We start from the raw sequence: 15,835 nt of genomic DNA, 5'->3' as shown, positions 1-15,835 counted from the left end.
TGCATCATCAACAGCATGTTCAAACAGCATGTCACCAATATACTTGGACATCACCAAACGGACTACACAGGAACCAAATTGACTATATATTATGTAAACAATGATGGTCTGGTTCAATCTTTGCAGTCAAAATATCCAGATGCTGATTGCAGTTCAGATCATGAACTGTTACTGGATAAAATCAAAACAAAACTCCACAACATCAAGAGAACATCAAGGTTAAGGAATTCCACTCATGCAGTGGTGGTGAAAAATCAGTTTCAACTACTGTAGGCAACAGAGAAGATGCCTGATGAACAGTAGCAGGAAATTCAATAAACTGTTGTTGAAATAGCAGTTAAACACATATAGCACAAGAAGCCGTACAAAAGATCAAAATGGCTTTCAAATCAAGCTATAAGAATAGGTGAATGTAGAAAAGCAGCAAAAGCTGCAGGCAAAAGGGAGGAAGCAAGAAAATGCAAGGGCAATGGCAACAGCTACAGCAGCATGGGGGACATTATGGCTTAGACCCTGACAAGCAGATATGAAAGCGAAGTCAATAGTAACTGCTTACCCATTCCTCAGAGAAAAATTGTCTGGAGAAACACTAGAAAGAATTCTTGTAGAGACAAAAGATAAGAAAAAAGTTATGGCCAGATCTCTTCAAAGGCCAGGTAGAGAAATGGCATTAACACATCTTTTTGAACATAGCACACATTACCTCAGTTTCGCTAAGATGGCAGAAGACAGCCCAGGTCACAGCAGAGACAATCCTTTCAAGGAGGATATACAGAGGCCGAAAATTTAACACCAGTAACAAGAGAGCTGATAGATAGGACAAAGACAAACATGACTGGCAGTCAGCACTGGTGGGATGCCATTTAAGCTTGTTCAGAGAAAGATGGAAGGGACCACATGTTGATCGGTGGGTCAAGGAAGTAATGCAACAAAGTTATGCAATAGAATTAATCAAGCTCCCACCAGGAAGATTTATAATGTCACCAAAGGCCAAAGAAAAGAGAAAAGCTAAGTTGGCAATTGAACATCTAATACAAATTCATTCAATAGAGAAGGTTCCAGAGCTAGAAATAGAACAAGGCATTTACTGAATTCTGTTTCTAGTTCCCAAACCAAGTGGCAACTGGAGAGCAGTGTTGAATCTGAAATATTTAAACCATTTTATAAAGCTAAATTTCCATTTCAAATGGAAATGCTGTATTCAGGCACGGAGGCACTGCAGACAAGGGACTATCTCACATTGTTAGACCTCAAAGAAGTCTACCTGTATGTGCCAATACTCCCAACACAAATAAAATACCTTAAGATTCTGCATACAGAACACACATTACCAGTACAAAGCACTTCCATTTGGCCTGGCTGCAGTGCCAAGAACATTCTCAAAATTTGTATTAGCACCAGTGGCTACTATAAGGAGTATGGGTATTCATGTATACCCATAGTTAGATGATCTCCTGATCAGAGCACAGTCACCAGAAAGACCCAGAGAACACATGTTTAAAAACGATGGAAGTATTTCAAGAATTTGGATTTGTGATCAACCTTCCCATGAGCTCAATGGTGCCTAATCAGAGCAGAACACCTGGGAGTAATCATAGACACTGCACAGTCTAAGTTAATCATGACAATCAAGAAGAGTACAAAAATAATAGTGGCAGCCAAGAAAATAATAAAGAGCAGAAGTTCACAACTTGTGAAGTTAGCCAGCATGATGGGGCTAATGATATCCAGACTGGACACAGTGATCAGGGAAAGACTATATTCCAGAAGTTTTCAAGAGTTTTTAAAATCATTTCAGTATCAGATTCTGTATAAGTGAGTAAGAAAAATGTTAGTACCAGCACAGGTGAAGACTAGCATACAATGGTAGACTATGGAGTCCAATTTGATGCAAGGGAAACTGTTTGGAAAACAGAACAAGAGGCAGTTGCTTCCTGGATGCAAATCTCTGAGGATGGGGAGCGTCGTTGGAGAACACAAAGTTCCTGATAAATGTTTTAGAAATGAAAGTGGTGTATCTGGCCCTGGTGAACTTCAAATCCAGATTATCCAAGGAACATGTTCTAATTGGGACAGACAGTAAAGCTATGAAGGCATATCTGAACAAGCAAGATGGCTCCAGATCATCAAGACTACACAAGAAAGCAATGCAGGCGCTAAGCCGGGCAAAAAGAATCTGCATTCGATAAGAGCAGAGCATATCAGAGGAAAAGACAACAAGAAGGCAGATTGGTTAGGCCACACCACACTCTCAGAAGCAGAATGGCAGTTAAAGAAGTCTTCCTGTGGGTGACAGAAAGATGGGGAATGTCGGAAATAGATTTGTTTGCATCCAAGGAAAACAAATAAGTAGAAAGGTATTACCACCCAGAAGTGGAAGCAGTGGATGCACTGTTAGCGGAGTGGCCAAAGGTATTAACACATGCCTTCCTTCCACTCCCAATAATTCCAAAGGTGCTGAAAAGGACATGCAGATGAAGGCGGAAGTAATTCTCATTGCTCCGTGTTGGCCACAAAGGCCATGGTTCTCAAACCTGGTAAGATTATCCACGTAACAGCCGCTGACATTCCCGGTGTATCCAGATCTGCTCACACAAGGGCCCGTGTGGCATCAAGATCCACATTGGCTAAGACTGACTGGAGGTTAAGCAGCAAAGCTTAAAGGAGCAGGAGTATAGTGAGGAGGTCTTAGAGATGATACTCTCATCTAGAAAGAAATTGACAAGTAGAATTTACAATGGAAGGTGTTCATACACTGGTGCAGGAGGGAAATGGTGGATTATCTATCACCAAAAATCAAAGAAGTACTGGACTTCCTGCAAGATTGGGTGAGACAGAAGTTGAGACTATGTTAAGAAGACAGGTAGCAGCACTGTCATCGGTACTACCATAATTTCAAGGAAAGCCACTGACGAGACACTAATAAGATTTTTACAAGGAGTAGTGTCCACCTTAGTTCCAACTAAACATAGGTTCCCATCTTGGAATTTGAATACTGTTCACGTCACTTTGAAGTAGCTTAGGATGAAGGTATTATTCTTAGCTGCAGTCACTTCGGCTCGAAGAGCATCAGAACTAGCAGCATTGTCAATAAGGGGAGAACTATGTGTGGTGCACAAGGAGAAGGTGGTTCTGTGGTCAGATCCAACGTTTCATCCAATTTCATAGGGAACTAGAGACTGTATTACTGACATTCTTCAAAAACCCAAAGAATGACAAAGAACGATCCTGGCTCTCGCTGGATGTCCACAGAGGAATCAAGTTATTCATGAGTCTCTCAGGAAAACGGAATCAGTGTTCATAGCAATTGCGCAGCCAAACGAAGGGACAAAGATGTTGACATCGGCATTTAGTAAGTGCCTGAAAGGCTGTATAGTAAAGGTAAAGGTAAAGGTATCCCCTGTGCAAGCATTGAGTCATGTCTGACCCTTGGGGTGATGCCCTCTAGCGTTTTCATGGCAGACTCAGTACGGGGTGGTTTGCCAGTGCCTTCCCCAGTCATGACCGTTTACCCCCCAGCAGCAAGCTGGGTACTCATTTTATCGACCTCGGAAGGATGGAAGGCTGAGTCAACCTTGAGCCGGCTGCTGGGATTGAACTCCCAGCCTCATGGGCAAAGCTTTCAGACGGCTGCCTTAACACTCTGTGCCACAAGAGGCTGTATAGTAGAGGCATATAAATGCCAGAAGCTGAAGGCTCCAACATAAATTACAGCTCACTCAATGAGAAGTGCTGCCACCAATGCAGTCTTGTCAAACTGTGGAAGAAATATGTCAAGTAGCAACCTGCCTACAGCGCATCACAAGCAGCCTTTGGGTGGAGGGTCCTGGAAAACGTTCTTCAAGATGAATGATGTTGATCCCACCCAAGGAGAACACAGCGTGGGGAGGTCCCAGAAGATGTCCTCGCCCCCATATTCATCCCTCCCACATCATCATCATCACTTCAAAAAAAGAACCTACAGAAAAATATTTTGCCTTCTTTACCACTGCATCACACTGTCTGCTCATATTTAGCTCACAGTCCACAAGTACCCCAAGATCTCGTTCACGCACGCTGCTACCCAGAAGTGTATTTCCCATCTAGTAAGCATGCTTCCCATTTTTGTGACCCAGATGTGGAACTCTGCACTTCTCCTTATTGAGTTGCATCTTGTTCTCATTTGCCTGCTTGTCCAATGTTTTCAGATCTTGTTGAACTCTATCTCTGTCTTCTGAGATGTTTGCTCCTCCTCTCAATTTGGTGTCTAGCATAGTCAATAAAGCTGATACATGATATTTATGAAATCACCCAGGAAAGACTACATTATGTTAGAGCCACAAGAACCAAGACAGTGGGTCACCCCAGGTTGTGATCCAGCAATCCACATGTGCAAAGACCATGAATCTTTCCACTTCCAGTCACTTCTGAGCCTGGGAAAACTGCTTTCCATGATTATGGGATCTACATGGAACCAATAGTCATATGGGTCAGTGGAAAGGAATGAAATTGCTCTCTCTTGTTTTTACCAGCGTAAAAGGGAAGGCGGGATGATTTTGTCCCCTTCTGTGTTAACACTTCAGCTTCCTGACCTGTTAGATGGAAAATGTCATCAAGTCACAATTGTGACTCTATAAACAGGAGACATTCAGAAGAGCTTTGCTATTCCCTGCTTTGGGGTAGGAGCTGTGGACTTTCTTGGTGGGCTTTCATCTGAGAATTAACATGGGTCAACCCTGCTTCTCTTCCAAGGTCTAAAAAGATCCCACTGCCCTGAAAATAAGTTTTCCCGGGGTCAGGAATGACTTCTCAGAAGAGGATGGCGTGGGAAGAGTCCATGCTTTTGGGGACCTTTCACTAATCGAACCAAGTTGCTGGGAGATAGAAGTTTGCCCAGCATGACAGGCAGGGTGGAATCTTGCCATTTGTACACCCACTGATTCTAGTGCAACTTGGTTGTCTGTAAGGTATGTCCGCCTGTAGGACCTGCATCCAGTTGATTTACATGGAAGAGTGAGGGTAACATGGTGACCCACAACCTTCCTTGTCAGAGATAAGTTTCTCTTAAGAAACCTTCTGAATGCATATTTAGGGACCATGTTGAGCCCACTGCAATGTAAGGAAAATCATTGGTCTGATATGTGAAAGAGAGAGTTGCTTGGTTTTGCATCCCTTTCCCCGTGTAAGAAAGTTCAATTTATAAATACGTAACCTCATAGAATGAAAGTTTATTTTAAAAAATGAAAGCATCTACAACAAAGGCATAGTCTGGAATGAGGTACAAAGCATGGAACAAGCAATATAGGGGTTCTCTCCCCTTCCCCTGGTAATTCGAACCAGGCACAGTTCAAAGGAGTCAAAACATAGAGATAGCCATTTGGCCATCTGGAACAACAGGTCTGGGAATTATGGGATAATAACAAAAGGGAGGGGTAGGAATGTGGAAGGAGGATAGGGAGGCATAAAAAATAGTGGCAGGAAACAACCTTGGGGTGTCAAACCAAAGCATCTGTGTTATATCCGGGCAAGACAGGTCAAAGCAACAGCTCAACAGGATCAAATCATTGAAACAGATTAAAATCACGGCAGAAAACCTGGGAATTCTGATACCCAGTCAGTAGGAATCATAATCTGAACCACTCAAGCTGAATTCTGTGCCACTGTAGATGAGTGGAAAGATGGAGTGCATAGCTTCTCCATTGGGCTGCTTGGGATCATGTCTTACTATTCAATATCTAACTGCTTTTTTTTTGGGGGGGGGGAGATGGAGGGGGAATATTTGCCTACTCTTAAACTACACCACTGGATGAATACTGGTTCAGATCAGGCTTCTCATAATGTCAGTATGGATACACATCCCTGTATTTCTGCTTCCATGTTTTAAGATGTGTGTGCAGGTGCTCGATTGAAGCAGGGCTTCTTCTTTGCCAGTTTCAAAACCAGCCAGGGGTAGAAATTCGCCTTCATCAGTATCAGACCTTTGTTTGGAGGGGTCGTATATGGATCGGGTGACCCCGAGACAAGTTTTCAGCCGAGCAGCCAAGTGTGACCCACGCCTCATGCAATTTCCTGTGGGTCACACGTGTTGCGTGACCTAGGAACTCTCCCTCCAGTTCTGGGAAAGGCAAATGGATAGGAAGGCTTCTGTGCCAAACGCATTTGGGGATGAGGCAAACTTTTCAGGCTTCAATCCGAAATTGAAAAAAAACAGTGAGTCTACCAGGAAACCGAAAGCTAGGCAATGGCTGTATTTCTTCACGACTGGCCTAACTTGGTGGCAGTTATTAGGCTAAGACAGAAATGGTAGAGGGGCTAAAAATGCCCAACTATTCCTTGTTTTAGACAATGACTAGTTGCTGAGATTTGAGCCCACTTTTGTTCACAAACCTAGAATTACAAATGCCATTTGCCATAAAGCTGCTGCAGGATTGGCTGAGTTGTAGCGTTGTTCTGTGGATTCGAATGGGTAGCCGGGTTGGTCTGAAGTAGCACAATAAAATCAGGGTCCAGTAGCACCTTTAAGACCAACAAAGATTTATTCAGGGCGTGAGCTTTCGAGTGCCAGCACTCTTCCTCAAACTTGCACTCAAAAGCTCATGCCTTGAATAAATCCTTGTTGGCCATAAAGTTGCTATTGGACTCTGATCTTGTTGTTGTTCTGTGGGTTACACACAACCCCTCTTGGGTGCTTCTCAGGCAGTGTGCGTGACTGTGTCTGGAGTCCACCAAAATCAAGCTCTCTTTTACTCACCATTCCCCTCTCTCTCTCTCTCTCTCTCTCTCTCTCTCTCTCTCTCTCTCTCTCTCTCTCTCTCTCTCTCTCTCTCTCTCTCTCTCTCCCTCCCCCCCCCCCATTCATGTCACCAACAGAACGCTACAGACAGCTCTTCTAATTCTTCTCAGAAGAGGGAGCCTTTGGGAACACTAGCATCTCTTCCGTCCTGCGAGCATCACCGAATTTGCACCCTGGGACATCTCCATGACCAGCTTAGCTCTGACCACTATCATTTAGAACAAGTGAGTCCTTTCCTCTGTTGATCCAAAACAGTTCTCCGTTTAAAGGTAAAGGTATCCCCTGTGCAAGCACCGAGTCATGTCTGACCCTTGGGGTGACGCCCTCTAGCGTTTTCATGGCAGACTCAATACGGGGTGGTTTGCCAGTGCCTTCCCCAGTCATTACCGTTTACCCCCCAGCAAGCTGGGTACTCATTTTACCGACCTCGGAAGGATGGAAGGCTGAGTCAACCTTGAGCCGGCTGCTGGGATTGAACTCCCAACCTCATGGGCAGACAGCTTCAGACAGCATATCGCTGCCTTACCACTCTGCGCCACAAGAGGCTCTTTTGTTCTCCGTTTACAAGCTCCAAATAAGGAGTTCGGACTTCCTTCAGTTTATACGGCCCTTAAAGCAGTGGTCCCCAACCTTTTTATCACCGGGGACCGGTCAATGCTTGACAGTTTTACTGAGGCCCGAAGGACACCGCCGCCGCCTGAGCCCCTGCTCCACTTGCTTTCCCGCTGGCACCCCTGATTTCCCGTCACCCACTGGGGGGGGGGGGTGTTGCCAGCAGCAGCTGTGCACTGCCATGCTGAGGGGGAGCCCCAGCCATAACGGCTGCTGGAGAGCACCAAAGGTGAGCCGGCAGCAGAGTGGCAGGGCAGCCCCCAGGGCAGCAGCTGAGGAGGAGGACGAGGAAGAGCCGCGGCCTGGTACCGACTGCTCCACGGACCGGGGGTTGGGGACCACTGCCTTAAAGGACTCTCTACAAATGCAGTTCTATAGGAAATGGTAGGAACCAATTCTGAGATTTCTTCACTGTTGTGATCTTCCGTAAGATTGCCTGGCTGGTCTTCAGGGAGCTTTGGGAAGACTTGGCAGGGGGTGTAATGAAGCATCTGCTTAGCATGCAGAAGATCCAAGGTTCAGGACCCGGCATCTCCAATTGAAAGGGGCAAGTAGGAGGCAAGGTGAAAGACCTCCACTTGAGACCTTGGCCGGCCAACTGCTAGCCTGCATGGACAATACTGACCCTGATGACCCAGTATAAGGCTGCTTTGCGTGTGCTCATGTGCCTGCTGCCCGTTTTCCATAATCCCACCCCCAGTTGTTACAATCACAAGCATCTTCATCTAGTCTACCTCACATCACTGGCTTTGCTCCATTGCAGTTTTCTTGGATACAGCTGGAAAGGATCATGTGACATTCTTGGGTACAGCTGGAAAGGATCATGTGAAAGGATCATGTGACCCATTCACGTGAATGTGGATCGTGTGTATGATCCCACTTTTCATCCACTTGTAGGGCCAAATGAGACATGATGGCTTTTATGGGTTGGACTCAAGGACAAAACCACCATTTTAAAAGAGATTTTATAAAGCTGAGAGGCTGTTCCTGCCATGCACAAAAGCATGTCCTTTTCAAGTGTTGAAATGGCTGCAGTCATTTTGGCATTTGAGCAGGCACAAAAGGGGAAAGCAGCCTCTCAGCCCGTTTAGGATCAGGCCCTCTCAGTGTTTCTAAACCCCTCTAAAATGGCTGCAGCCACCAGCAGTTGTACCCGAGAGGGCTTTGCTGTCACATGTAGTTTTGACCCTTTTTCTGTGTTACATGAACGTTCGGCTGCATGTAGGACAGCGATCTTGGCTCCTCATTATATTTATTGTATTTTTAAAACAGGGGAATCCATTTGAATGAATAAACCATCCTTTCGATTATGTCAGTGGTTCCCAACCTTCCTAATGCCGTGACCCTTTGATACAGTTCTTCATGTTGTGGTGACCCCCAGCCGTGAAACGATGCAAAGGTTCTTTCACAGAAATTTAAACCGAAACTGACCAATGGCGTGAAGATCCATTGTTCGTGATTGTATATGAATTGGTTATAAACTGTATATAAATTGGCGGGTGCCTGCAGGAGGAGTGTCAGCAGTGGCGGCGCCCCCCCTTCCCGGCCAAGCTGTTCACCCTGCCACGACCACTATGAAAGGGTCGTTCGACCCCCAAAGGGCTCCCGACCCCCAGGTTGAGAACCACTGATTTATGTATATTTGTGATATTTGGATACAGATGTCAGTTTTCTGGAAGTTTTGAAGCTGTGGAGAAAATATGGAAAGGCTGAGAGAAATGGAGCAAATGCACATTACTTACTTGCCTGTCCTTTGACACAAATGGAATCACTTCATTCAGGCTATAGAATTGTATTAACTGGTATATTGGAGGATGTGTGTGGTCTTTACTTACTCGGGTAATTGCACTTATTCAGGAAGAAAATATGATATAGTGTTTTTTTTTCCCATTATGTGTGTGGTGGAGGGGTAGGGGGGTGAAACACTGTTTTTTGCAACCAAGCAGCATTTCCTATGTTTTCCTGGCTGTTTTCCTGGGTGGTTTTTCTGGTGGTTTTCTCCAGTTTTGGATCAGTGGGAAAGCCATACGAAAACTTGCTCTCTCCTAAAGTCAGAAATCTGGCAACCTGTTTTAAAGACTGTGTTCAGGCCGCTATAGTGGTGGAAAGGGCTGTCACATCACAGATGACTAATGGCAGCCCTGTAGGGTTTTCAAAACAAGACTTCTTCAGAGGGGGTTTTCCACTGCCTGCCTCTGCATGGTGACTGTAGACTTGACTTTCATCACAGTCTCTCATCTCAGTAACACCAGCCCTACTTAGCTTATGATATCTGATGAGATCAGGCTAGCCTAAGGCTACTAGCTGCATTTTAAACAACATTAAAACCTAGCGCTGATTAATGGAAAATGTGTCATCGTTGACATAGCCCCTAGCTACCCCTGGAGCAGGTGTACCGGTATGGGGAGGCTGAGATTTTTACCGCCATGTGTTCTTAAGTAATTTTTTTTCAGGAAGGTTTTATTGGTATTTTAATGGGATGTTATTGTTATGGTGTTTTATCAATTGGTACCCACCATAGAGCTTCTTGTGGCGCAGAGTGGTAAGGCAGCAGACATGCAGTCTGAAAGCTCTGCCCATGAGGCTGGGAGTTTGATCCCAGCAGCCGGCTCAAGGTTGACTCAGCCTTCCGAGGTTGGTAAAATGAGTACCCAACGGTAATGACTGGAGAAGGGAATGGCAAACCACCCCGTATTGAGTCTGCCATGAAAACGCTAGAGTAACAGTCCCCAATCTTCTTGTAGTTGGGGACCGCCTCCGAGGGTGGGAGAGAGCCGGTGGCCTGGCCACAGCAGCTGCACGTAAACGCGCACGCGCAGTTGCCGCACATGCGGGTTTTCGCCACTAGGTGGCGCTAACGCGCATGCGCAGAACAGCCGCACGTGTGCATTTTCGCCAGCAGGGAGTGCAAACATGCATGCGCGGTGGCTTCGCGTGTGCGCGTTTGCGTCGCTGGCGTGCCAGCGGACGCTCCTGCCTCTTCCTCCCCTTCGCTGCGGCAGCCTGGTACCATGGCCTTAGCGGCCTGGTACCGGGCCGCGGACCGGGGGTTGAAGACCCCTGCGCTAGAGGGCATCAGACATGAGTCGGTGCTTGCACAGGGGATACCTTTACCTTTACCTTTTTACCCACCATGAGCCAGAAACTGGGAGTGGCAGGATATAAATGTAATAAATAAATAAATAAATTTAACAGGTGAATAAATACACAAACAATTCTCCTTTGACAGTCACTTCCAAGATCGTATCGGCAAGTCAGCTTCCCGGACGATGATGAAGAGATCGTGCGGATCAACCCACGGGAAAAGATCTGGGTGACGGGTTACGAGGACTACCGCCACACCCCTATGCGGGGGAAGTACATCGATCCGGATGATGGGGACTCGTACGTTCGCTTTGCCAAAAGTGAGGCCCCCAAGCACGACTACACTTACCCGTACGTGGGCCACTCGGACTTTGACCTGGGGGACGATTTCAAGGGTGCCGTGATAAAGACTCAGCCCACCCGGTGCAAACAAGGGCGGTGGAAGGAAGACGGGGAGAGGTCACGGTGCGTCTACTGCAGGGACATGTTCAATCATGACGAGAACCGGCGGGGTCAGTGCCAGGACGCACCGGACCGAGTGAGAAGCTGCATCCGCCGAGTCAGCTGTATGTGGTGCGCAGACAGCATGCTATATCACTGTATGTCCGACCCCGAAGGAGACTATACGGACCCTTGTTCTTGTGATACCAATGATGACAAGTTTTGCCTCCGGTGGTTGGCCCTGATCGCCTTGTCCTTGATCGCCCCCTGTATGTGCTGTTACCCACCGTTGCGGGCGTGCTACCACTGTGGGGTCCTGTGCAGGTGCTGTGGAGGGAAACACAAGGCAGCTGGCTGACGGCGCTCCGAGCCTGTGAAGTACTTTGCATCTTCGTTTCCCTTCCTTTGAACGGAGGAGCACCTGGGTCTGGAGCATCCCATCTGGACGCAGCCCGACGGAATCCAGAAGCCCAGTTTGGCTCGCTCTTTCTCCCCCCTCTCCCACTTGGCTGCTATGCATCGATTTGCTCACCGAGGTCTAACGGACTAATGTGCAGCATAGGTATGATTAATCTGTCGCAGAGCGGACTGTCCTGTACGTGTTTTATACCTTCTCCTCCCCTCCTCCCACCCTGAAAGGTTACAGAAACACGAGCGGTTGAACGTGACGGCCTTCCAAGCGTCTCAGGGTTGGTCTCTGTCCATGGCGAGCTTGTTGCAAGTGTCACGCGAATGGAGAGATCAAGCCCTCTCCCGCGCTCGTTCGACTTGCAGCCAAGCGCTTGCCGTGGTGAGAGCAGGAAGCCTGTTCGAACACAGTATTGCTGACAATCTTAAGCGAAACAATTTGCACCAGCGGTGGTTTCCTTCTTTGAAGGGTCCGTTGTCGTTTCTCTCGACCGTCACTTTTCAGTGGCTTCCCAGAATTTCAAGTGACATGAGCCTTAGTATGTTTGGGAGTGGGAACTCTTCATTTCAGAGCAATTTTTCAGACGGAAGGGAAATGTTAAGTGTCGTTCCTTCTCTCCCCCCCCCCTCCCATGCCTTAAATAAAGCTTTAGTGCTGACATTCTCTACAGCAGGGGTAGTCAACCTGTGGTCCTCCAGATGTCCATGGCCTACAATTCCCATGAGCCCCTCTGGCAGGGGCTCATGGGAATTGTAGGCCATGGACATCTGGAGGACCACAGGTTGACTACTCCTGCTCTACAGTAAAAATGCCCTTTACCCTGAGGTGTGTCAATATGGAAATAATGGGTGACTTTACGGCAGGGGTGGTCAAACTGCGGCCCTCCATGGAGCAAATGCTGGCAGGGGCTCATGGGAATTGTAGTCCATGGACATCTGGAGGGCCGCCCCTGCTTTACGGGTTAGGAAATTAACACCCACACACTACACTTGGGGTGTATCCCATAGCGTGAGATACCTCAGATCGTGACAGAATGCTCCTGAAGGGGCAGGCGATCCTCTTGTACGATTGCAGTTCTTCCTGTACATCCATTGGCCACGATCCAGCCAAACCTTTCGGAGGACTGCAGGGTGCATAGACGCCCCCAGAGATCTAGATTTCCCTCCCCCCAAAATAAAAAAGTATGCAAAGAATCATTAAAGTAGATAATCTTGTTTGCAAACGCGAATAACAAAATAAAAATCTAATTTTTATATACAGGGAACGTATACCTGCATGAGAATTATCCATTCATTGTTGAGACGCATTTTAAATAACTGTTTTATATATACGGTATAGCCTTGTTTATCCAGAGTTCCGAGAGGGCATCCTCTGGAATGTTTGTCTTACCCTGAAGAATTGCGTCATGGCCTGTTGGTTAAGATCAAACGTAGTACTTACCAGAATTGTTGAGATCAATGAAAATAGCTTTGGAAACCACCTTAGCATGGTAGGAACTCAGCAAATGTGGGTGATGCAGATTTTGGGGTGATTTAGATCAGGGGTCATCCATCCCCGGTCCGTGGCCCGGTGGCAGGCCGCAAAGACCACGGTACCGGGCCGCCGCCAGCCACGCTTGCCTTCCCCCGCCGGCAGCAAGAAGGAAGGGAAGAGGCAGGCGCAGCCACCGGCATGGCGGTGACGCAAACGCGCATGCACGCTGTTGCCGCGCATAGAATCATAGAATCATAGAGTTGGAAGGGGCCATACGGGCCATCTAGTCCAACCCCCTGCTCAACGCAGGATTAGCCCTAAGCATCCTAAAGCCACCCCTAGTGGCGAAAACGTGCATGCGCAGTTGCCGCGCGCGCGCGTTAGCGCCACCTGGTGGCGAAAACATGCATGCGCGGCAATTGCGCGTGCACGTTTTCGCAGCACCCGGGCCGTCGGCTCTTCCCTCACTCCGGAGGCGGTCCCTGACCTGAGAAAGGTTGGGGACCGCTAGTTTAGATAAGGAATCGATACTGTGCCTATTTTGCAAAGGTCTTGGGATACGGTTTCCCCCTTCTGTTCTCCAAGCCTTTGGGCCTGCAAAGCAGATGTGCTTCCACCATGAATGCACCCAAATTCCCTCTGGAGTCACATCCACAAGTGGGTTTCAGAGGGCAGCTGTGTTGCTCTGCAGTCAAAGAGCTGAATTCGAGTTTAGCAGCACCTGAGAGTCCAACGAGGTTTTCTGGGGGTAAGCTTTGGAGGCCCTTGACTCTCAGAAGGCGCATCGTCTGAAAATACTGTTGGTCACAAGACATTGCTGGATTTGGATCCAGTCATCTAGAAATGAGCTTTCCTGCATTTCTACGGAATGTTGCAGTGGACAGATACAAGTGCGTCAAAATTCATCCAGGGCCAAAGGAAACTGCTGTAGCAGCAGAAGATGTTTGTTGTTATGGGGCCAGACTTGCTGCTGCTCTCTCCGTGTGAACGACAGGGGAAATGTTTGGTTCTGAATTTTGAAATGTTTAGTTCTGACTTTCCTGCATTCTGCTGGGGGCTGACCAGATGACCCTGGAGGGTCCCATCCAACTCTATGATTCAGGGATTCATCAACAGCAGAAATGCTATGAAGAATCGCACTGGTCTTAGCTCATCAATTTCAGTGAGCCAAGACTGGTGTAATTCTAAATAGGATTGCACTACCGGCCGCCTAGGGCCAAAACAGGCCATGGTCACCTGCTTGGGATTGGACCCATGTAAATCCGAGATGCCTAGTCACCCTAGCTCCAAGAAATCAGATGCTCGGAATCCGCCCTGGATGACAGACAAGAACTCTAGAAGTCATTTCCCTTCAAGGTAACCGAATTATCCATTGGGCACAAATGCTTTGCAGGATCCTCTATCCATATGGTTCTGGTGTGTGTGGCGAAATACGTACACTAGGGTTTTTTTTTTAAAAGTGCAAACCGGATTGCTTTTTATTTTACTTTCTAAATACTTTTGGGGGGGTGTTGTGTTTCTTCAAAGCCATGTTTTGTGTACAAGGCTTGTAAATTAGCTGTGGGGAAATAATATTTTTCTAATATATGGTGTGGAATAGCAAAAAAAATAATAATGATAATGATAATTTTTATTCAAAGGAATAATGCCAGAGCCGTTTAGCTATAATATAGCATAGTACAATCGGAACATTCGGCATCAGCTCATGTGACCTGGCACTGCTGTTCCTGCCATAGCACCTGTCCGCAGTTGATTGCCAGGGAGCGCATGCCGTGCCCCCCATGTGCTGCCCCCCCGCCTCACCCTCCATATTGCACATTAGATGTGAGTTTTAAAGGGAAAGGATTTCTTTTTTCTTTTTTTTTGCCAAATAGTGACCAGTCTGCTCCTTCTCGGGTCAGCCACTCTTTCTAGGAGCCTTGCAGTCCCCTCCCCTTTCTAAAAAAAAATCACAGTGGATAACATATGCAATGGTGGGTCTTCTCAAAGGATCATGAAGCTTGACCATGTGAGAAGACAGACACTCTATGACACCGCTTTGGTGATCTGGCCAGCCATTAGGTCAACTCTGTTGTGCACATAGCAGTAGGGGTTGAGTCTACAAGAGAAAAATGTATGGCCCTTCCCAAGGTCATATGGGGAACAGTGTTTGGGATGGTGTTTTGTTTCCAGAAGGAAGATTCTCCATCCTACCCAAGTACCACTTGGTCAACCATTCCTGAAAATTGGGGAACCTTCAGGAGCAGGCCTCCGGTATAGTGTTGACAAGGAATGAGACGACCCAGTGTGAGGAAACAAACAGAGCCGTATGGAATGGGTGGTATAAAAATCTAAATAAATAAATGTTTGGAAAGGTCTCTTCCAACATGACTTTTGCAGCAGGGGAGCCTTGACAGAGGCCCTTCTCTTGTTGTGACGCCCCAGAACGTGTGAGAGGAAATGATCCTGCAGTTTTTTCTAGCTTTTAGGGTGACCAATTAACCGGTAATGGTGTGGGGGGGGGGGTCTCCAGCTGTTGTCCCGTCTCCCACCCTCATTCAGTGGAACAGCAGGAGGAAAGTGGGAGGGGGAAAGCAGCCTGGAAAACCACTTCCTGCTTCGAACAGGAAATAACTTCCGAGAAGTCTCCATGCTCCTGAGGGTTACCAGCCAAGGGTTGGCATCCATCTTTACATCAGTTTTGCTTCAGTTGCTGGGAGAGTCAGCTCTGAGGTGCGGAGGAGACGCAGGGGCCTCTCCTCCAACATGACTTCCAGGTTTTCGAGTTATATTTGTAGGATGGAAAAGAGCCATGTGGTAACACTCTCCCACCCAGAAACGGAAGCAAACCATGAGGTTTGCTTCTACAATTTACGTTCATCTACAATTTACGTAGAATGAAAGGATGCATTGAAGTGGAATTCTGGGCATGTACCATTTCACACTACAAATGAGAAATTTGGGGAGGTTTAAAAAAAAAATTATTTCACACACTTCCCTGCATGTAAAAAGCTATCCGCAGGGAGATATTTGACATGACTGGTATGCTAGCTTACTATGCAAGG

The 15,835-nt window shown here is 47.1% G+C and overlaps 1 protein-coding gene across 2 annotated transcripts in view; it reads left to right on the top strand.

Annotated features, from left to right (window-relative positions):
• The window catches only part of SPRED2 (sprouty related EVH1 domain containing 2), an 82,418-nt gene extending 67,981 nt beyond the window's left edge, over positions 1–14,437 (top strand). The window contains exons 5-7 of one of the 2 annotated variants that reach the window (XM_077314806.1): positions 6,850–6,996; positions 10,614–11,971; positions 12,100–14,437. In XM_077314806.1, the coding sequence (XP_077170921.1) occupies positions 6,850–6,996; positions 10,614–11,267 (801 nt within the window). In that variant the 3' untranslated portion in view covers positions 11,268–11,971; positions 12,100–14,437. Of the gene's footprint in view, positions 1–6,849; positions 6,997–10,613; positions 11,994–12,099 lie in introns of both variants that reach the window. The other variant, XM_077314814.1, reaches the window with a different exon arrangement.
• Positions 14,438–15,835: the final 1,398 nt, after the last annotated feature.

Source organism: Paroedura picta, chromosome 1, assembly GCF_049243985.1.
Source record: "Paroedura picta isolate Pp20150507F chromosome 1, Ppicta_v3.0, whole genome shotgun sequence".
NCBI classification, from domain to species: domain Eukaryota; kingdom Metazoa; phylum Chordata; class Lepidosauria; order Squamata; family Gekkonidae; genus Paroedura; species Paroedura picta.
The sequence above is the reverse complement of the archived record's forward strand: the minus strand, read 5'-3'. Positions and strand labels throughout refer to the sequence as shown.